The sequence below is a fragment of the Maylandia zebra genome, linkage group LG4 (genome assembly GCF_041146795.1).
Source record: "Maylandia zebra isolate NMK-2024a linkage group LG4, Mzebra_GT3a, whole genome shotgun sequence".
Lineage (NCBI taxonomy): Eukaryota > Metazoa > Chordata > Actinopteri > Cichliformes > Cichlidae > Maylandia > Maylandia zebra.
In genome coordinates this window covers 26456363-26479049 of record NC_135170.1, presented here as the reverse complement: position 1 = coordinate 26479049, position 22687 = coordinate 26456363, and the positions used below count along the sequence as shown (strand labels likewise).

Sequence of the window (22687 nt, the reverse complement as noted above, 5' to 3'; positions counted from 1 at the left end):
GACCAAACACACTATTTTACAATGACCAATACATGCCAGTAGTTCAGAGGTTTTTCAGACAGTGAAGGATAAAGAACTATGTTTTAGTTAATATCCATTATGCTAAAGGAGCATAATGTTTGCTTCAGTCCGAGCCTTGGGTTTTGATTATCACGAAAGAGTACCTTGAATAACAAAGACTCTCATTAGTAAATCTAAAAATAATTTATTTGCAACAATACAACATTTGAAAAACTTTATTAAGCATTAAAAATCACAAGAAAAAGCAAAACCCAAAGCTATGGGTCTCAGGCAATTGACTGAACAAAAAGTCTTTATACTCAGAGGCTCCCTAACACAAAGCTTAAAGTGCAATCAAAATTCACTGATCAGGTCCACAAGAAATTTGGAGGATCAGATCCCTCCCGAGTTGGAATGCACTAACCTGTGTTTTTCAATCTATAGCGTGCTGGGCGCTGATCCCCTGTGCAAAGGATGAACAACCGGCAGTCATTTGCTCCGAATTACCAAATTTGGATTTCATTTCCTTATAAGAACATTAATAGTTGAGCACAGATCTTAACTCTATCCGCAACCGATTCTCTCGTAGTTCCGCTCGTTTTGCACTTCTGTATTTCTCCGTCTCTAGCAGTTCCAGTTGTTCACCTCACAAGGCTGGACGAGAACCTCCCCACCTCTCCTCCTGCCCCACAGCAAGGTCTCTCTGCACCGTGTCTCTGTCCCTCCCACCAGACCACTTCATTGGTCCCTTCCTGGTGGCTCCCTGTCCTGATTGGCTGACGACAGTGTCCTTCAAGGACATGAACTCGCTCAGCTGTAAGTAAACCTCGACTTTTACAACAAAAACATGCATCAAGAAAGAATACAGCCACAGATTAAAATCACAGCCGATGCAATATAAAACCCAAGCAAAGCACAGAATCAGAATTTCCGGAGCTTGTATCTCGGGGAATCCTTTTTATACACCAGATTAAAGAAGTACACTATCAATGCAGAAGTACAACTTTGACCAGTGCAGGCTTATCAAGATGCGACACAGACTAGTAGTATTTTCGCTTGACGGGGATGCGAAAACTAGTTTGTTCCTGTTTTTGTCGCAATGTAAAATTTTTTTTGGAAGAACAAGAACTGCCCGAGTTAAATGTTCATGGTGTTGATTTCGAGTTTGAACTGAAGAAAGAAACGCCGGAGCAGGTTTACATCATGCTGAGATTGTACTCCCTTGGGGCGTCCTCCAAGCTGTTGGGATAACTTTGGAGAGGTTTTTTTCTTTCTTTTTTTGTGTGAGAGAAATAATCTGAAAGTTCGGCCAAATAAGTGACCGTTGATTTGGACACAGGGCTTTGGGTGAGTCTATCATCTGCCTCGTTTGTATGTATGATATTGTCAGTGTCATTAACATACATTTTCTGCAAGGTGAGGAAAGAAGTGAGAAGCTAATAGTCACGATATGAAAAGTGAAACCAACTTAGAAGTGCCTTAAAGTAGTAATATAGTTTTGTTAGTACTGTTTAATGCCTGACACCATTGGAGGACAGCTGAGACAGGACCATTCCGAATGCAGATGAGTACATCGCCTAACATTTACGTGTTGTATTGCTACTTTCTGCTTTTACTTTAATATATTTTGAATGCAGGCATTATACTCTGTACTCTTTAACATTTAGTTTAAAGTTTTAGTTTCTTAGTATTTTGTACATTACTGAATATCAAGCTAAATTCAAAGGACATTTACCACACAGAGGGAAGACTGAGAGAACTAGTACTAACAGAATATAGAACAGAAGAGGAACAGAATACCAATGAAAAAGAATGAAAGTTACACAGTAAACAACAGTAGGAACCAGAAAACCTGATAAAAGAATAGAAATCAGAACCACAACTGCTAAATTTTAAAAACTATTAAAATTACACGATCATGACAATCTCTGGCACCATAAAGGTCGTTCAGTAAGGTTCTAACTTGAGTAAAAAGTCAAACGAATTTTTTGTCTACTTTGCAAAAGTTATTCAAGACAAAAACTGTTCACAGTTAATGCCCTGTATAACAAATTTGTAATAAGACGGAGCCTAACAGCACCAAAAAACAAAGCAAAAAAACCCAAAAACAGTCTGTTCATTCTTTTAATAATATAGATCTTGTTTAAATTTTATAACTATAATTCCAAACACATGAATTAACTCTGCCAGGGCGGCCATTTATCAACCATTCTATTTGTAATTTTTATGGACAGAGCTATGCACAGCCAAAGGTCCAAGGGTGTCAAGTTCAGTGGTGTTATGGAAATCTGAAAGAAACTGATCTACACAAACAGCTTGTCTTTGTGAGGTTTTAATTTGTCTTTGCAAAGGGGTCAAACAACAGTACAGAGTACAACAGCAGTCTGCATGGCTTTTGACAAAGAATGACAACAAGCGTAGAAGCATAGAAACACATTATCTACCCATCATGGTCACAGATTACAGTCAGAACATTCCAAAGATAACTTGTACAGATGAATATATCTATAAGATAAAACATGTAGAGCCTTCCACTCAGCCAAATCAACTTAAAACAGAGGAAATCAGAATCCTAAAATTTCCTATTATGTTTCACATAAAAATCCAGCAATGTTCAAACTAGGGGATCTTTGTGTGTCATAGTGAAAGTGAAAATTTTGCAGCATCTCAACATGTCACTCCTCACACAAGAAGAGCATGTGTGGGTATTAGCTATACTTAAATTAAAACATTGTTTCTAAATTTGCCCTTGCAGCACTGTTGCTCAAAGTCACCATCTCATAGAAATATGTGAGGTGCAGCAGATGAAGTTTCAGTCAACTATAACTAAGGCAAGGCAAGGCAAGGCAAGTTTATTTGTATAGCACAATTCAACAACAAGGTGATTCAAAGTGCTTTACAGAGACATTAGAAACAAGAACAAATAAAAAGCATGATTTAAAATTGATTAAAACAAGCAAATAAACTAACTAACTAATTAACAAACAAACAAACAACAGTATATAAAATCAAAACAGATAAAATCAGAACAGTAGATAAAATCAGTAGTTAAATGTAAGTTTTGAAATTTAAGCTTAAAGTGTGGATTTGGTGCTTTATTCAAATGCAGCTGAGAACAGGTGAGTCTTCAACCTGGATTTAAATAAACTGAGTGTTTCAGCTGATCTGAGGCTTTCTGGGAGTTTGTTCCAGATATAAGGAGCATAAAAGCTGAATGCAGCTTCTCCGTGTCTGGTTCTGACTCTGGGAACTGATAAAAGACCGGATCCAGATGACCTGAGGGATCTGGATGGTTCATACTGGGTCAGGAGGTCATTGATGTATTTTGGTCCTAAACCATTCAGAGCTTTATAGGCCAGCATCAGAACTTTAAAGTCTATCCTCTGACGGACAGGCAGCCAGTGTAAGGACCTCAGAGCTGGACTGATGTGGTCCACTTTTTTGGTCTTAGTGAGGACTCGAGCAGCAGAGTTCTGAATGAGCTGTAGTTGTCTGACTGATTTTTTAGGTAGACCTGTAAAGATGCTGTTACAGTAATCAAGCCTACTAAAGATGAATGCATGGACTAGTTTTTCCAGGTCCTGTTGAGACATAAGATCTTTTATCCTTGATATATTCTTGAGGTGATAGTAAGCTGACTTTGTTATTGTCTTAATGTGTTTTTCTAAGTTTAGGTCTGCATCCATCACTACACCCAAATTTCTCGCCTGGTTTGTGGTTTTTAGATGTATAGATTGAAGTTCTCTGGTGACCTGTAATCGTTTTTCTTTGGCGCCAAAGACTATTACCTCAGTTTTGTTTTTGTTTAGCTGGAGAAAATTGTGGCACAACCAGTCATTGATTTCCTCAATGCATTTACCAAGAGCCTGTACAGGGCCTCGGTCTCCTGGTGACATTGTGATATATATTTGTGTGTCATCTGCATAGCTGTGATAGTTTATTTTGTTGTTGTTTATAATCTGTGCCAGTGGGAGCATGTAGATGTTAAACAGAAGGGGTCCCAAGATGGAACCTTGGGGAACTCCACATGTGATACTTGTCTGCTCAGATGTGAAGTTACCTATTGATACAAAGTATTTCCTGTTTTCTACGTATGTTTTGAACCAGTTTAGTACAGTTCCTGAAAGACCTGTCCAGTTCTCCAGTCGTTTGAGTAATATGTTGTGGTCAACTGTATCAAATGCTGCACTGAGATCCAGTAAAACTAGGACTGACATTTTTCCACTGTCTGTATTCAGACATATGTCATTAAACACTTTGGTCAGAGCGGTTTCAGTGCTGTGGTTCTGTCTAAAACCTGACTGGAAGGCATCGTAGCAATTATTCTGTTTTAAGAAGTAACTGAGCTGTTGAGAAACTGCTTTTTCAATGATCTTACTTAAAAACGGGAGATTTGAGATCGGCCTGTAGTTGTTCATTTGTGTCTTGTCAAGATTGTCCTTTTTCAGTATAGGTTTGATTACAGCAGTTTTTAGTGATTCTGGAAACACACCTGATAATAAAGAAAAGTTGACGATCTGTAACAGGTCTGACTCTAAAGTCTTTGAGACCTTTTTGAAAAAACTTGTTGGCAGGACATCTAAACAGCAGGAGGAGGAGTTCAGTTGACCTAAGATGTCCTCCAGGTCTTTGCTGTTAATAGGTTGAAACTGTTTCATGGTGTTTAAACAGTTTTTTGGTGGACACAGTACATATCCTGGATCTGCTGTTGATGTACCAATTGCTTGTCTAATTTTTTGGATTTTTTCAGTGAAGAATTTGGCAAAGTCATTGCAGGCCATGGTTGAATGAAGTTCAGCTGCCACTGACACAGGAGGGTTTGTTAGCCTGTCAACTGTAGAAAATAAGACCCGAGCATTATGGCTGTTTTTAGTGATGATGTCAGAGAAGTAGGACCTCCTTGCATTCCTCAGTTGTAAATTATAATTGTGAAGTTTCTCTTTATAAATGTCATAATGAACTAACCTGGTGTGTGTGCTGTACATTTTCTTTCCTCCTCCAAAAGTAGGTCATTTGTGTTACCAGTGGTTAGTTTCCACTGGTAGGACCATAAGTGCTGATAAACTTTTCTTGGCAGCAGGCAGAAAGCAAAAAATGCACGCTTAAAGTTATATTTACATTAATTAATTATTACATGTATTGTAAGTGAAAAAGTAACAAATTCTCTCACCCCTTGTCCTGACAGAGTGTACATAGTATCCACCACCACAATCAACTTCAAGCATTAGCTCAGTCAAAGTAGCTGCACGTCTCTCATGTGGAGCATGTGATTCATCCATATCAACAAAAGCAACACAGGAGTGTGTGCAAAGTGTTATCAGCTCGAGTCTTCATGACAGGCTTGGTGGCTGCATCAATCTTTTATAGAATCTGTGTTAACACCAGAGGTCTTCTGGCAAGGAATGAATGCGTAGAAACTCTCTTGTGTTTGCAGAACTTTGCGTTCACAGTTAGCGCCCTGTGTTTTCCCAGTTTTTTCTTTAACATTTAGTAGTTGAAACAAAGAGTGTTTTTTTTTAAAATTACTAACATGTTGCTTTTGTGGAAAGTGAAGCTTTTTAAAGTTAATCCTGGACACATTTTTCAATGTTTAGATTTTGTCTGAATCTTGAGCTTTACAATTATTTTCTCTTCCATGTGTCTTACATATAGATGTAAACAACCTAATTAAAAAACAACAACTAAAAAAACATATTGTATTATATCTACTATTATTTAAAAAGATAAGTTGGACAAATATTTGCCCACTATTGATGACATGGATTACTGTACTTGTCATAGTTGTAATTGGCCAGATATTTAAGTTTTTAGACAATGACAAATGTTGTAAAAATGTGATTGTAGGATAATCAATTAAGACGAGCTATTTGGGGACCTGTAAAGATAACGTTGAATCCTGTACTGCAGGATATCTAATGCAAATCCTGAAACTGAACTTCTGCTGGGCAATCCTGAAACAGTCTTCACCTCCTCCATCCATCTGCTTCATCCTGTATGCTGACTAAACATGCTGCTTGTCTGGATGCTGGGCTTCCCCATGCTCATCTTTTCAGTGTGTGGTGAGTGCTTAAGAGCTCTATGTGTCATAAACTGGCTGTGTAATGCAGGTGGGAAAGGATAGGTTGGATAGTATTTCATTTGGCAGTTAAGAACAAAACATTTTACTTTCTTTTTTAACTTCACTTTCAGTTTATGGCTTGCATTTAGTTTCAATGGCCACAATCTCCACATGTCAGCAGCGAGGGTAACGACAAACTGAAAATAATGGTGCTTTGTAAATGCTTCCCTTTTAATGAGATTCAAATTAAAATAAAAAAGATGAAACTTGTCACTGATATAACATCTGAATTTTTAACATTTAACATTTTCAAGTTAAAAGTGTTATTTATGGTTGAAACATCATCAGTAAATCATCAGAATCTAGCACCATTTACAAAACTTTGTTGCTAGGATCTTGGGTTATGTGTTTTGAGTTTTGGTGGTTTTTGATTTACTTTTGGGTAAATAATTAATAATTTATGTTCTAGTTCTATGGTATTTAATTTAATGTCATTTCCTTAATGCTTCTGAATTAGCTTAGCTCTTAGCTCTTTTGTATTAGTGCAAGTTTCCTCTCTTGTCCACAAGCTGTTTGTCTTGTCTCTGTGATTAAACAGCATTTTGTCTCTGTGTTTGCTCTTTTTCTGAATCAGGTTTGTATCAGTAGGTCTTTGTGTTTGTTCGATTCCTGTTTTATTGTGATACTCTCTTGTCTCTTGTGAGTTGTGATGAGTTTACTCGCCACGCTATTCCTGAGTTCCTGAGTGTTTCCTATTAGTCTCCGCTTCCCCTAATAACTCTCTTGTGTCTATATTGTCTCAGTCTCCCTTTGATCTTCATCAGAGTAGTTCCTGGGTGTTATTCTGTTTCCTGATCTTCTTCCCCTAGTGTCTTGGGCACTTAGTGAGTTCTGTAGTTTGAACTTGTTTTTTGATTTAGTTTTTTGTTCTGTTTCATGTAGTTTAAGACCACTTGAAAAATGGCAAAAAATCATATTTTGCATGGTTCAATCTTAACAGGGCTCCAACCACAGCTTCAACATGCAACAAAAAGAAATGAGAGTGAGACAAAACATTCTTTTGATCATGCAACTTAATGAAAACAACGCTTAAACTGAAACAGGCTAGACATAGTCACATACTGTTGACTGTTGTGACTGAAAACATTTCTTTGTGAATAGCAGGTTGCCCTTTAACACTGACACCTTCTGAAATGGTTGTGAGATTTGGAGATCCAGTTTTAATCAACTGCAGCACATCAGCCACAGATGTTGAAGGGATGGGCTGGGAGGCTCCATTTGGAGGTACAGGATTTGAGCGTCCTCCTGTTGTCACTTGGAGGGTTGACAAAGTGGAAGAGTGGAGTCCAAATCCTTTTTGCTATGTTACTCTAAATGATGGAATCCAGTGTACTGTGAGTCCACTCATCACTGTTTATAGTAAGTACATGTGCACACACTGTTTTATTGTGTTATAAACTACATGAACTGATATTTGTATTATAATACAACAGTGATTTCACTTATAATGCTCAGCAGGTATCTATTATCCTCTAATTACTCTGATTCAATTGTTAGTACGTTTTAGTCAAAATGAAAATTTATTTGCAACCAGCAACATCATGTGTGAAATAATGCATATTTTCTGTATGCTTATATTTGATTGTTCTTTTCCCCACTTTGATTTGTTTACAGAAACTCCAGACTCTGTGTCAGTGTCTGACATGGGTCATGGTTCAATGGTGGAGGGCAGAGAGTATGATCTGAAGTGTGATGTCATCAATGTGGCTCCTGTTCAAAATCTCACAGTGACGTGGTACAGAGGCAATGAAACTGTGCTCACACAGATGTTTAATGACTCCACTATGACTCCAGTAAACGCATCTTCTACCCTGAGAATCTCCACTCAGAGAGATTACAATGGATTAACCTTTAGATGTGAGGCTGAGCTGCACCTCGGACCCAAAGGACCAAAGTTCCCCCCTAATGTAACCTCACCACCTTACACTGCTGTTGTTCTTTGTAAGATTCCCACCAATTTACTTCATATTTTTTAATCTAAGACACAGCTCTGTGATCTATGAAATATAAATTAATCTATGTTGATATTCCTTCCTAGATAAACCATTCATGGAATCTTGTCCAGACTACGTCACTGTTAATGAAAGTGCTGCCTTCAGCATTGACATGTTATCCTGTCAGCCTGATGGGAACCCTTTTCCCACTGTTCAGTGGTTCTATGAGGAGAAACTCATCAATCCATCGAGGTCACTGACCAGGACTGACTCAGGAAAGTACACGGCTGTAGTTCAAAACAGTCGTGGCAGAAGCAACACCTCAGTTCATATCACAGTGGAATGTGAGTGCATCAGACCTGGGTCATTTTATATTTTAGCCGAATAATGATAAAACACACTAAAGTATTGACAAGATAATATTTTGTTTTCAGTTATTTACTTATTTATTTAAATGAATCTGATACCATTTTTACAGACAGTCCTTCTTTCACCTGCAAAGAGCACTATGAAATCACAGTGAATGATAAACATCAAAGTATCTGTGAACCAGTAGGATTACCTACACCCACCCTCACCTGGCTTAAAGATGGCAAACAGATGGTTTCCCCACAGCTCTGGAAAAAGAATGATAGTGGAAAATACTTGCTTAATGCACACAACACACATGGAACAGCTGAACACACACTGTATCTTGAAATTTTGTGTAAGTTTAAAATTTTCAGAATTATATTGTCTTTTTATGATTTCTCCACAGTGAAAATATATAATTTTTGAGATGATAATATATTTTGAAGGACATTACTTACTTTCAAAATTTTGTATTTTTTCCAGATTCTCCTGAGTTCAAGAATGGAAATGAAAGCAAGCAGGTGCTCCAGGGTGAAGATGTTACTTTAAGTTGTAGTGCTGACAGTAACCCACCTTCAAACATCAGATGGGTTTACACACCTGCTGTGAATTCAAATGTGACCACTGAGGGGCACCAGAAGATAATCACTATCACTAGAGCCACGTCTACCAATGCTGGTTTTTACATTTGTGTTGCAGAGAATAAAGTTGGGAGAAATACACGATTCGTCACACTGATGATAAAAGGTATGATTACTGACTCTGTGCAGAACAGTTATGGAAATGTAGGAAAAAATTACTGATGTTTAATTTCAACAATGCATGGCATGATGTATTAAACAGAAGTCACATGTTGTTTTATTTTGTTGGTCTTACAGGCAATACCAGTAAAGTCCTCTTTCCAGCTATTTGGGCTTTTCTCACTCTATTGATCATCGGTCTTACCCTCCTCGTGGTCTATTTTCACAACCGGCAAAAAAAACGTGGACAATACAATTTTGTTCCGGAGTGCCAAATGTCTAATATAGCCATTTGACTTTTGCACAAGCCAATGGCAATGCGTAGGATCTTTGCTGCATTCTGTTCTGCGTGTCAAACTCATTAATACAATTTAGATTTGTTAGTATTTTACAGATTAATTACATTATTGAATTTCAAGTTACATATTTATATATGAGTCATTGATTCATTAAAAGCTAGAAAATGAAAAGCATATTTACACATAAATGGATTATGATCCATTTCTAAACTTCATAGACCTGAAAACAGTATAAATGTGCAAAACAATAAAAAGGTTACACTTGTGATGCAAAAATACTGTGTTATCCAGTGCTATGAAGCAGGAAACTGTTAACAGTAACCCATGTTGTGTCCTCTATTTGGATTAAAATCTGTTTTCATGTATTATTTTTTATTTCTTTTTCACTTTCCTCACAAGGCAGCTTCTTTTTAGTCGTTAAATATTAGAGTTTAAGTATCTCGGGGTCTTGTTCATGAGTGACGGGAGAAGGGAGCGGGAGATCGACAGACGGATTGGCGCTTTGGCTGCAGTGATGCGGATGCTGTACCGGTCTGTTGTGGTGAAGAGAGAGCTGAGTGAGACAGTTGAGGTGGTTCGGGGATCTGAGAAAGATGCCTCATGGGCGCCTCATGGGTGAGGTATTCCAGGTATGTCCCACTGGGAGGCCCTGGGGCAGACCCAGGACACGCTGGAGAGATTATATCTCTTGGGTGGCCTGGGAACGCCTTGGTGTTCCACTGGAGGTCATAGGGGGTCATATGATAGATGTTTTGTTTTTTTTGTCTTTATGTATTATTGTAGGGTTATTTCTTTAATTTATTTACAGTGACACAATAGAGTGTCAAATAACAGATATGTCCATTATACGTTTATTGCTTGAAACCAGAGAACAAGGGCTACAATCCAAACATCAGAAACATGCATTACTGGTGTAAACCATAAAAGGGGAGCAAAGCTTACTTTTTGTATCCAAATAAAAATATCGATCTTGGCGGTTTACAGATGCTTACAGCACATGCATAACAAAGGACAACCTTTTTATTCTGGATCCACCTGAGATTATAGCAGAATATGAAGGAAAACCTCTCACTGTAAACTGCACCATCACATTGGATGAACATGAGTGGATGTACTAGACAGTTGGAAATGAAATCTTTCAGATCGAAGATGAAGGAATGTTTATCTCCCACTCAGTGCCACTGTCAGACTGGAATGAGAAGGCCAAGTGCAAAATAAAGTTAAATGAGTTTCACGAAGTCAGCAAGGACTTTCAAGTTATTGTATTTAGTAAGTTTCATTTTAAATATATACAGTGCAAAGAGAAAGTTAATAATTATTAAAATAAGTAACTAAGTTTTTCATCTAATGTTGTTCGCCAGAGAATCCAGAAGCTGATGATTCTGTACAGCATGTGAATGTGATGGGAGAAGAAACACAGAATTGGCTGCAGTGTGACATCATTAACACTATTTGTTGCTCCGACAAATACCTGACTGTTAGCTGGTACAAAAACAATGTAAAAAATGCAGACAGAATCTTTCAATGACACAATAAAAACACCAGTAAATGAGTCCTCTATTGAGTCAACCTCAGAAGAGAAAAATTTAGTTGAGATGGGATGTGATATGTGAAGCTCAGCTGGACTTTGGCCCATACAGACCAAAATGTCACGTTTTTTCTCAAACACACAGAGTTTCAGCAGACTGCAAGTAAACATCCTGGTCGTCTATACAGAAAGAGAGATATTTAATTAAAATTGTTAGCATAGATTAAAGAACACGAATAGTCTCAATAGCATGTGAGTAAATTGCAAGACTGCCAATTGTCTGAGAAACATAACCGAGACAATCCACGTTTATGTTGAACCAAGAGGTACACTTCCCTGTTTAGCTTACATCTAATGTGCTTGTGGGTTATTTAGATGATTTGACTGAATATATTTGCTTGTGAATGACAGGTTGCTCTCTAAAATTAGTACCTTCTGAAATTGTTGTGAGATCTGGAGATCCAGTTTCAGCTGCAGCACATCAGCCATACCTATTTTAATACTAAAACATTGGTAAACGAATGCATGTTTTATATATTTTATGTTAAGATGATATATATTTCTTTATTTACCTTCTTTACTTTTTTTTAAAATATAAGACTACTGCTAGACTTTTTCCAGTCATGTGGGCTTTGCTTGCTCTGTTGGTCGTTGGCTTCATCTTCCTTGAGGTGCCTTTTTACAAATGGTAGAAAAAACATGGCCATTACACTGTTTCTCCTGACAAACGGCCAGTTGGTTATGAGATCCCTTTGACATCAATCAGTGCAAATGCTTAGGACACTTGCTGCATCTGAACTGCAGCTTAATGACATTTGTAACCTAACTATTTGTCTTGCATTTCATTTATGGTTTACTTGTTTTTCCTTAAAGCTGATTTTCAGTCTTGAAACGTTGGATGTGTATGTTGGATGGCATTACTGCAACCTAAACAAGTTAAATAAAGTAGATTATTTGAAGCTGTAAAAAAATAATTTTGAGTGGTTAATCGTTTCAATCACACAGTAAGTGTCTGCAAGCATCAGTCAGAGAGTTATTTAATGTTGGAATTTAAACTCCATGGCAGGATTCATGTGGGGAAGTGTGAGATGGTCAATTAGGGAAGCACAGAATTCCCTGAGTGTGTCGGCTGTGGAACATGCACTTCTTGCATAAATGTATCACTTTAACCATTTAAGGGATTCAGGATGAAGCACAGTCTCCTAGCTAGTCTCTGTGTGGTTTAGGGTGATGTTCCTTTAAGATTTATAAGGATCTGGGAGTGGCGTGGATAGGAAACCTATTTTTATCCCATATTTCCTTCCTTATGTTAATTAACCAGACCCAGACTAACGAATTACAGCCCAAATTAAAAGTTTGAGCATTCTGATTCAGTATATATGCACAAAAAGAAAAGGTGGAGCAGAGAAGTATTCACATTTTGACCTTTTGGGATAACTTTGGAAAAGTATTTGGAATAATCTGACAGTTTAACCAACAAGCTGAATATTTGATTTGGACATAGATCACTGGGTGAGTTTGTCAGCTGCTTGGCTTGTGAGTAATTGTCTGTATATCAGAAATGCAATTTTTTAAAGCAGTGCAAGCTGTGAAAGAAAGTGTGTAATTTTCACAATATGTCAAGTAAACTTAGAAGTGCTTTATCCCTCCATTCTGTTTAATACAAAAAGTGTTTTTAGCTCGGCCAGTGGTTTCCTATCATGCTGAACAGAACATTAACTTAATTTTATAAATAGTTTTAATACTGAGAGTCAGAAAGTAGGAAAACTCAAGACGCTCTTCCCATAATTCCCGAACATCCCATTTTGGAGTTACTGTTAATCTTGCAATGTCCAACACCATTGCAAGAGATCATGGGTAGAGCAAATGAAATTTGGCCCATTTTGACATTTGCTAGTATAAAACTCCCCAAAATGTTCTAAACTGACCCAAATTGTACACGAAAGCCTTACATTTTTCTGAAAGCTCCAAATTTGATCTTGTTTTACAGGTGCTGCAAATCTTTGTACACCGAGGCTGATCTAGGTCAGACTGGACCTGTATATATCCAACTAGTTTCATTGTAGTTGGATATATACAACTGTGCCTATGAATGCAAAACTGTGCATTCATAACTTCGTAACTGCCATTTTAATGATTATCAGCTGAGGACCTTCAATGATAATTTTGACTCCTGTGCCTCACAACATCTAATGCAAATCCTGAAACTGAACTTTTTCTGGATGTTCCTGAATGACACCTCATCTCCTCCATCCACCTCCATCATCCTGCATGCTGTCTGCCACAATGCTGGGCTTCCTCATGCTCATCTTTTCACTGTGTGGTGAGTGCTGAAGACATCTCTGTGGATCTGACATACTGTGTATTAATTTATTTAATAATGGTTAGAGACAAAACTTTTAACTTTCCCTTTTAACTTCACGCTTAGTTTATTGTTGGAAATTTAATTTCAATGGCCTCCATGAGTTACAAGTAAAGGTAACTGGAAAAAGCAAAAATAAAAAGAATGATTTGTAAATACTGAGATTTGAACAAAAGACAAAAACATTCAAATTATTATTGATGGAAGAGTTACAGGTATGTGTTATTGCGGAACAAACTTCTGATCTCAATCAATAAAGTGAGTGTGGTGGTCAACAATTCATGGGTCTGTCGGTTGAAACTTTGCTCGCTGGAAACTTTATGACCAGTAGGAGCTACAGTAGCGTTACTTACCTGCAACTGACGCGAAAACAATGAGAGGATCATCACACAACCCTTCAATAACAAAACACAACAAATAAGTCCAGTATCCTGAGAGTCAACATAACCAGAGAGAAAAATGTAGTTGAGTTCAGATGTGAAGCTCAGCTGGACTTTGGACTGCATGGACCAAAACTTCATGCCATTTCTCAAACACACAGTGTTTCAGACCACTGTAAGTAAATATCCTAATGTTTCTAGGAAAATACAACATTCACTTAATTTTCCAATTTTGAGTCAGTAAAACAATGTCAAAACCAGTGTAGTTAGGTGCCATATATCTATATCTATATATAAGATAAGATAAGATAAGATAAGATAAGATAAGATAAGATAGAACTTTATTAATCCCTCGGGTGGGTTCCTCTGGGAAATTCGATTTCCAAAAAAGCACAGCACCGACAGAAGTTACAGAGTTATACACACACACATATATATAAATACAGAGACAATATAAATAAAATATACGAAGGGGATAAATAGAATAAATAGGAATAAAAATAAAAATACAAGTGAATTGCACATTTCAAGTATTGAGTCTATTGCACCGTTGACTATTTACAAAAGTATTGCACAAGGTATTGTACAGTGAGGTGAAGAGGCACTACAGCTTAGTTGTTCCCTCCTTTGTCCTCCTGTTTCCCCTCCCTCTCCCCTCCAGAGAGGAGTTAAACAGTCTGATGGTGTGTGGGACAAAGGAGTTTTTAAGTCTGTTAGTTCTTGTCTTTGGGAGAAGCAACCTGTCACTGAACAGACTCTTCTGGTTGTTAATGGCCGTGTGCAGAGGATGCCTGGCATTGTCCATAATGTCCATCAGTTTCTTTAATGTCCTTTTCTCTGCCACTGTCACCAGAGTGTCCAGCTTCATGCCGACCACAGAGCTAGCCCTCCTGATCAGTTTCTCCAGCCTGGATGAGTCCTTCTTTGCTGTGCTGCTCCCCCAGCACACCACAGCATAGAAAAGTATATATATATAGATATAGATATAGATATAGATCTATATCTATATATCTATATATATATATATATATATATATATATATATATATATATATATATATATATATAAGGGGTGCAACGATGCTCGTATCGATATTGAACCGTTCGATATAGTGCTTTCGGTTCGGTACGCATATGTATCGAACAATACAAAATTTGTAATTTATTTTATCAACTTTCCTTCTGACGATGCTGTCTGTGTTGAGCGCTCAGTGAATTTGCGTTCGACTACTCCGCCTAGGCTGCACTGTCGAGCGCAGATCCACTGAGCGTTCAACACAGACAGCCTCGTCAGAAGGAAGAGCGCAGGGCAAGCTAGCGAGACAGAAGTTAAGCTCTCCTTGCAACATGGCAAATTGAACCTCCCCCACCCTCATTCAGATCTGGCGTTTGGAATTATTTTGGTTTGCATGTGACGTATGACCCTGAAGGTAAGCGCGTCATGGACTAAAGTAAAACAGTATGTTGGATGTGCCACGCAATGCTCAATTACATGGGTGGGAACTAGTGTGTTAGCGCAGTTAGCTCGTTAAGGTGTTGGCCATCTAGCCCCACGCACAGGCGATCAGGGGTAGCTCGTTAACGGCGATTTGCCGTGTTGTGGCGTTAACGTCATTTCAACGAGATTAACGCTGACAGCACTAGTGGGAACACAACGAATATGACTGCACATTTACGCCGACATCATCCTAGTGCAAAGACAAGTGGAAGCAGACAAAACCAACAAGCATGCATGCTACAAACTTTACCCAAGTCATTTAGACAGCCGTTAGCACATGATTCTCCTTATGGGGACCTGATATGTTTAATATTGTGGCGAGCTCAGACAAGGAGAAGACGGAGGTGTCGTTTGGTCTTGCTTCCCGTGAGCTAGCCAGGGAGCACAGCCGTTTATTGACATCTGAAGAAGAACACTGCCGCTAGCTAACTGCTCAGCGCGGCAACCGCACAGCAACAACAACACACAGGGCGCCCTCTGACCCCGGAAGGACACACCATTGCAACGAGAGGGCGTCACCCGTCACTATGGCAACATAAACAAAACATAACTGTACAAACAGAACCCCGAACAGCCCTGACCCGCTACAATATGCTGCTGAGAATATAGCCCAGAAGAAGCGTATAGTATAGCTTTTATTTTGGAAAGAGACATTTCTCTGTAATAAACTCTCTTTTTCAAAGATGAGTGATTCCTCAATCAGATGCAAGGCTTGCAAAATCGCTAGCCCGACGTCCCGGGGCTAGCGATTTTTTCAGTCGGGCTACCAAAATCTATCTCTGCCCTGCCTGTCGGGCTATTGTAGGAAGGAAAAATATATGTCAATGTTTTTGCATTCTTTCGGAAATGTAGCTGGATAATTATGTCATTGGCATCGGTGAGCCACTGTCAATATGTGACATATTAAAATTGCGTTTGAATTTGCGCTTGTTTTTTGCTTTCACTTTGCAAATGTCCAGGTGCCTTCTTTTGGCGCACCGGCCGGTCACGACCGGCGGGGGAAAAGTCACTCGGGTCAGAACATGGGGTGCCACCATCATCCCACTTCTGACACCAATGTGGCGAGCTCAGACAAGGAGGAGACGGAGGTGTTGTTTAGTCTTGCTTCCCGTGAGCTAGCCAGGGAGCACAGCCGTTTATTGACATCTGCAGAAGAACACTGCCGCTAGCTAACTGCTCAGCGCGGCAACCGCACAGCAACAACAACAACAACAACACACAGGGCGCCCTCTGACCCTGGAAGGACACACCGTCGCAGCGAGAGGGCATCACCCGTCACTATGGCAACATAAACAAAACATAACTGTACAAACAGAACCCCGAACAGCCCTCACCCGCTACATAGCCCCCACCTAAGGGGTCAGTCGTCCCCGACGACCCCATTGCCCCACACAAAGTCCTGCAAACGTCCAGGTGCCTTCTTTTGGCGCACCGGCCGGTCACGACCGGCGGGGGGAAAAGTCACTCGGGTCAGAACATGGGGTGCCACCATCATCCCACTTCTGACACCAATGTGGCGAGCTCAGACAAGGAGGAGACGGAGGTGTCGTTTGGTCTTGCTTCCCGTGAGCTAGCCAGGGAGCACAGCCGTTTATTGACATCTGCAGAAGAACACTGCCGCTAGCTAACTGCTCAGCGCGGCAACCGCACAGCAACAACAACAACAACACACAGGGCGCCCTCTGACCCCGGAAGGACACACCGTCGCAGCGAGAGGGCGTCACCCGTCACTATGGCAACATAAACAAAACATAACTGTACAAACAGAACCCCGAACAGCCCTGACCCGCTACAATATGCTGCTGAGAATATAGCCCAGAAGAAGCGTATAGTATAGCTTTTATTTTGGAAAGAGCCATTTCTCTGTAATAAACTCTCCTTTTCAAAGATGAGTGATTCCTCAATCAGATTTTATTTTTTTAATTACTTTTGTTTCAGCAACATTAAATTTAAAAACTGTACTTTTGAGTTAAAATATATATTTATAATTTTAATAAATGACAAATTAAAAAGGCATGAACATTTTTTTGTATCAAAAAAATATTGACCCGTGACACCAAAGTATCGAACCGTACCGTGAATTTTGTGTATCGTTGCACCCCTATCTATCTATCTATCTATCTATCTATATATATATATATATATATATATATATATATATATATATATATATATATATATATATAAAACTGTGTAAATAACAATCTTCTGTTTTCTTCTTTTTTTCAGATGCTCTTGAACCAAAGACAAAAAACAGAACTCATGTGATGTCTTCAAGTGAGGGCACTAATATTATGTTGACCTGTGAAGCTGTGGGAAACCCTCTTCCGGTCTATGGCTGGACTTGTGATGGGGAAAATATGTTGGAGAACACAAACAGTCTCAATATCACCCTAGTAAACCGCAACACAACCTGCACCTGCACAGCTCCCAGTATTCTAGGAAACATAACTAAGACATTCTATGTTCATGCTGAACCAAGAGGTACACATCCCTGTTTACCTTACAACTACTGTCCTTTTTTTTAGGGACTTATGTCTTTTTATATCCAAAATCAGTTTTAAATGTTAACATGTGTGCTTGTTAATGGCAGGTTGCCCTTTAACACTGACACCTTCTGAAATTGTTGTGAAATTTGGAGATCCAATTTTAATCAACTGCAGCACATCAGCCACAGATGTTGAAGGAATGGGCTGGGAGGCTCCATTTGGAGGTACAGGATTTGAACGCCCTCCTGTTGTCACTTGGAGGGTTGAAAAACTAGAAGAGTGGACTCCAAGTCCTTCCTGCTATGCTACTTTGGTTGATGGATCCCAGTGTACTGTGAGTCCACTCATCGCTGTTTACAGTAAGTACATGTGCACAGACTGTGTTACTGTATTATGACCTGCATGAACTGAAAAATGCATATGCAAGAAAGCAATAATTAAAGACATGCTTAGACGTGATAATATCAAGCAGCTTCTAATTGATCCAATTCAAATGTTCCTTATGTGGAAATCAAAATGTGACTCTGGCACCTGCAAACTAACACTTTTAGAAATGCATGTTTCCTGTACTGATGTAATAATGTTAGACATTAAATTTGGTTTTTACATTGTAAATCAGTAATACCAAAAAATAAAAATTGTTTTATTTACAGAAACTCCAGACTTTGTGTCAGTGTCTGACATGGGTCATGTTCCGATGGTGGAGGGCAGAGAGCATGATCTGAAATGTGATGTCATCAGTGTTGCTCCTGTACAGATTCTCACAGTGAAGTGGTACAGAGGCAATGAAACTGTGCTCACAGAGACGTTTAATGAATCTACTGCGATCCCAGTAAACGCATCTTCTACCCTGAAAATCTCCACTCAGAGAGATTACAATGGATTAACTTTTAGATGTGAGGCTGAGCTGCATCTCGGACCTAAAGGACCAAAGTTCCTCCCTAATACATCCTCACCACCTTACACTGCTGTTGTCCTCTGTAAGATTTCCACCCACGTATTTCATGTTTTTTTTTTCCACCTCAGAGCTCTGCAACAGAATCACACGATCTTTTTAAATGATTTGTCAATATTGAATATACATAATTTTAGATGAAAGTAAAGTTTGAAGCATACTATTTTTATCTTATTAAATCTCTCATGTATTTCTTCCACAGATGCCCCTGAGTTCAAGAATGGAAATGAAAGCAAGGAAGTGCTCCAGGGTGAGAATGTTACTTTAAGCTGTAGTGCTGACAGTAACCCACCCTCAAACATCAGATGGATCTACACAGCTGCTGTGAATTCAAACGTGACCACTGAGGGACAACAGAAGACTATCAGTATCACAGGAATCACGTCTGCCAATGCAGGCATTTACATTTGTGTTGCTGAGAATGAAGCTGGGAGAAATACACGATTTGTCTCACTGGTGATAAAAGGTATGATTACTTTTTGGAGAACAGTTATGGAAATGTATAAAGAAAAGTGATAACTGATGTTTAAAATGAACAATATATGACATCGAGAACTGATCTTATTTTAATGTTGTTTTTATTTTGCTTATCTTACAGATAAGGTCCCTTTGCTAGTCATTGGAGTGTTGCTCGCTGTATTTGCCATTGGCCTCATCGTCCTCCTGGTCTTTATTTACTATAGAAAGAGAAAAAATTGGCATTCTTCTTTTGACATAGTATCAAATGCCACAGATGTCCCTCTGACAGTCAGTAGTAATGCTTAGGATATTTCCCTGCATTATGAAAAATGAAGTAAAATTTTAATTGCATATGTAATTTATGATTTGTCCTATAATATTTTATAAATGTACATTTAATTTTTCCATAAATTAATTCCTTGAATTAAACAACTTCATATACCAGAAAACAAATAGCAGAAATATCTAAAATAATAAGAAGGTTATGCTTTAGAGTTAATAATGTTATGTATATGTCTGCTAAACAGTGCATGAAACTGCTGTAAAAACAATTAACATTTAGCAATATTATGTCTTATGTTTGAATTAATTTTTTTTTATTGTTTTTATGTTTTTTGACCCACAGTTCATTTTAATTGTGAAATATCAAGTGTAGCCCTAACAGGTATTACTGCATTTAAACAAAGTAGTCTATGTCATATGCCAGAACTTAAAGGCGAATTATTAATGATCTGAATTAGAGGGTGATTATCTGCTAGTCCAGGACTCTCTGCCAGGGAATCACTGATTTCCAGAGTCCACAGAATACTTTTTATAACATAATTCATTGAAGAACACGGATTAAACAATAGGATGATTTTAACCAGTGGAGGCTGTCGGGTTACAGCACAGCCTCCTGGCTGGCATCCTGTGTGGAGATCAGATCGCTTCCTCTTTAAGGCTTATTACGATTTTTGAGAGTGATGTGGATAGGAAAGCTACGTTGACCTGATTTCCTTCATCATGTTAAATATTTGGAAAAACCAGGCTAAAAGCTGGCAAGCATAATTAATTGCTTAAGTGTGATGGTTATTAAACAATTAATCAGCTATATGTGTTGAAGAAAGACAAAGCTGGAGCAGTCAGTGGTTATATTGTGCTTGGATCCTATTCAACAGGACCTTCCTTCAAATTGCTGGGATAACTTTGGAAAAGCTTTTTTTGCTTTCTGAATAATCTGACTGGCCTGAAAATTGATTTTTGCAAAGAGCTTTCAGTGAGAGTATAATCTGCTTCGCTTGCATGATATTAAATAGAGGAAGAAAAGAGGAAGAATGAGATTAACGGTCATAATATAAAAACTGAAAACAACTTAGAAATGGCTTTTTTTTAAAACTCAAGGGCCACCAGTTGGTGTCTAATGTTACAAAAAAGAACCCTGTAGTCAAATTCAAATTCAAATTTTATTTACCACACACACAACCATACACAGACAAGTGGTGAAGTGCTTGTTTCTGTGCAATGCCCGACCATTAAACGACGGTAAAGAATTTACAGATTTACAGATTATGACAAAATTTACAGATTTTAACTTAGAAATTTACAGTAAAAAAAAGAATGCGCAAATAATGATTTAAGAGAGAAATTGGAAGAAGTGTGCAAATAAAAACAGTGACGTGATGAATGAGAGTCCAGTCCTGCACTTGGTTCAGGGCCCAAATAGCCTGGGGGAAGAAGCTCCCCCTCATTTTCTCTGTTTTGGCCCTTGGGGAGCGGAAGCGCTTCCCAGACCTCAACAGTGAAAAGAGTCCATTGTTGGGATGGGAGAGGTCCTTCATAATCTTCCTGGTTTTGTTCTTGCACCGCTTGGTGTAGATGGACAGCAGGTCAGGAAACTGTGATCGAATGATGCGTTTGGTTGAGCGCACCACTCTTTGCAGATCTAGTCTGTCCTTCTTGGTGCTGTTCCCAAACCAGGTGCAGATGTTTCCTGTCAGGATGCTCTCGATGGTGCAGGAGTAGAAGTTCTTAAGCACCCTCAGTGGCAGATGGAAGTCCCTAAGTCTTCTGAAGAAGAAGAGATGCCTTCCTCTGAGTCCTGTAATACTTTATGAAGTCTCATTGAACCCTTTCTTGATGACTGTCACAGATGGCTCAGTCTCTAGATTCAGGCCATTTTGAATCACCAATTCAGCTTTTTTTTTTTTTTTTAAATTATGCGTTAGAGCGGAATAACCCCTCCACTGATATATGATTGCTCCCCTTTGATGTCACTTGGATGGATTACTAATTGTGATGAAAAACACACCTACAATACTAGATATCATTCTGAAAAGTAACATTCTACATAGCAGTCAAAGGACTACGATGACCTGGATGACTGAGAACCTTCACAGACATTCTACATAGCACACTTACTTTATACAAATTGTGACAGATTATACAAATCTGTCACAATTTGCAGGATAAAACCCCAAAAGTAAAATTAGGAGACAAGCAGGATTTAACAAAAAGTGGCCCCTTTAATTAGTGTGGTTGTAAAATTCCACAAAGTACAACACAAAATCCCCAAAGGGAAGACTGAGGGGATAAATTGTGGTAGCTCTGGGCTGTGGCTGCATTGGAGGCTACAGTCTCTTCTATCTTAATACCAAAACTGTGAACTTTACTCTGTTCACTCCCTGACACGCATGGCACACAGTGGATGTTACACTCTACAAACAATTCCACCATAAACATTACCAGGTAGGAACCAAAATGACCTCTCACAAGGTGCCATAATAAATAACTTAAATGTAACACATAAACTTATAAGGTGAGATAAATGAAGTTAGAAGATTAGAGGAATAACAAGAACCCAGAACATAAGAAGAACAGATTACTAATGAAAAAAAATAAATAAACCAGATGTATGTTTGAACAACACCAAGAACCAGAATCTCTGAAGCAAGAATAAAAATCAAAACTAAAATCAAATTAATTAAAAATTAAATATTCAGATTTCCCGTGGTGCACCCCTATTTTGTTCTTGGTCAGCCCTGTGGCACTTCATTTAGAAGAACATTTAAATTAAAGAAAACTCTAGAACCTCTAATTTTAATGAAAATAAAGTACGTTTTGCAGTAAGAAATGTACTTGAAGGATCTACGAATTTAAAAGTCATGAAACCACAAGGATGAAGATGTCTTTTTTAAATAAAGTACAGAAACCAAAAGAAAAACAAAGGTTTCAGAGTAATATTATCAAAGATAAAGGTACAATTGTGTTGCACAGCTTATCTTTATGTATACATTTCCAGAAAACATGGATTACATCATTGCTCAAATGAACTGATACAATTTTTGGTAGAATGATGTTCATTGCTAGAATAGTCACTTTAATTGCTCACTCTTGATGGTATTAGTAGCCTGTAATTGCTCTCATTCAAGTATTTGTACCACTGTGTAGAAATAAAAAACAATAACGTTTTGGAGAGTTACACATTGACGTATGCCTACTAATTTGTCTCTGCCTTCTTCTCATTTTGATGTCATAATGTCCGATATACACAGGTCACTCCATACATAATTAAATAAATATTATTGCGACTTTGTCT

At 38.4% G+C, this 22687-nt stretch overlaps 1 protein-coding gene across 5 annotated transcripts; it reads left to right on the top strand.

Moving 5' to 3' along the window:
• The first annotated feature begins 888 nt into the window (after positions 1 to 888).
• On the top strand, positions 889 to 22672 carry LOC106674506 (vascular cell adhesion protein 1). 5 transcript variants are annotated; one of them, XR_013098386.1, is made up of 11 exons: positions 889 to 1347; positions 5908 to 6059; positions 7059 to 7100; positions 7220 to 7477; positions 7733 to 8059; positions 8157 to 8396; positions 8531 to 8758; positions 8887 to 9150; positions 9282 to 10071; positions 12961 to 13293; positions 17440 to 17528. XR_013098386.1 is itself a non-coding variant. In XM_076883291.1 (7 exons), the coding sequence occupies exons 2-7, from the start codon at positions 13203 to 13205 to the stop codon at positions 19417 to 19419; spliced, it is 1359 nt and encodes a 452-aa protein (XP_076739406.1). In that variant the 5' UTR covers positions 9438 to 12482; positions 12961 to 13202; the 3' UTR covers positions 19420 to 22672. The 5 variants fall into 5 exon arrangements, 4 of the variants coding, with proteins under 4 accessions (XP_076739406.1, XP_076739408.1, XP_014263561.1 ...); XM_076883291.1 differs by lacking the exons at positions 889 to 1347; positions 5908 to 6059; positions 7059 to 7100; ... (3 more) ...; positions 8531 to 8758; positions 8887 to 9150 and adding exons at positions 17804 to 18058; positions 18353 to 18679; positions 18857 to 19120; positions 19253 to 22672 and having other exon boundaries at positions 9438 to 12482; positions 17440 to 17694; XM_076883293.1 differs by lacking the exons at positions 889 to 1347; positions 5908 to 6059; positions 7059 to 7100; ... (3 more) ...; positions 8531 to 8758; positions 8887 to 9150 and adding exons at positions 17804 to 18058; positions 18857 to 19120; positions 19253 to 22672 and having other exon boundaries at positions 9438 to 12482; positions 17440 to 17694.
• The last annotated feature ends 15 nt before the right edge of the window (positions 22673 to 22687 follow it).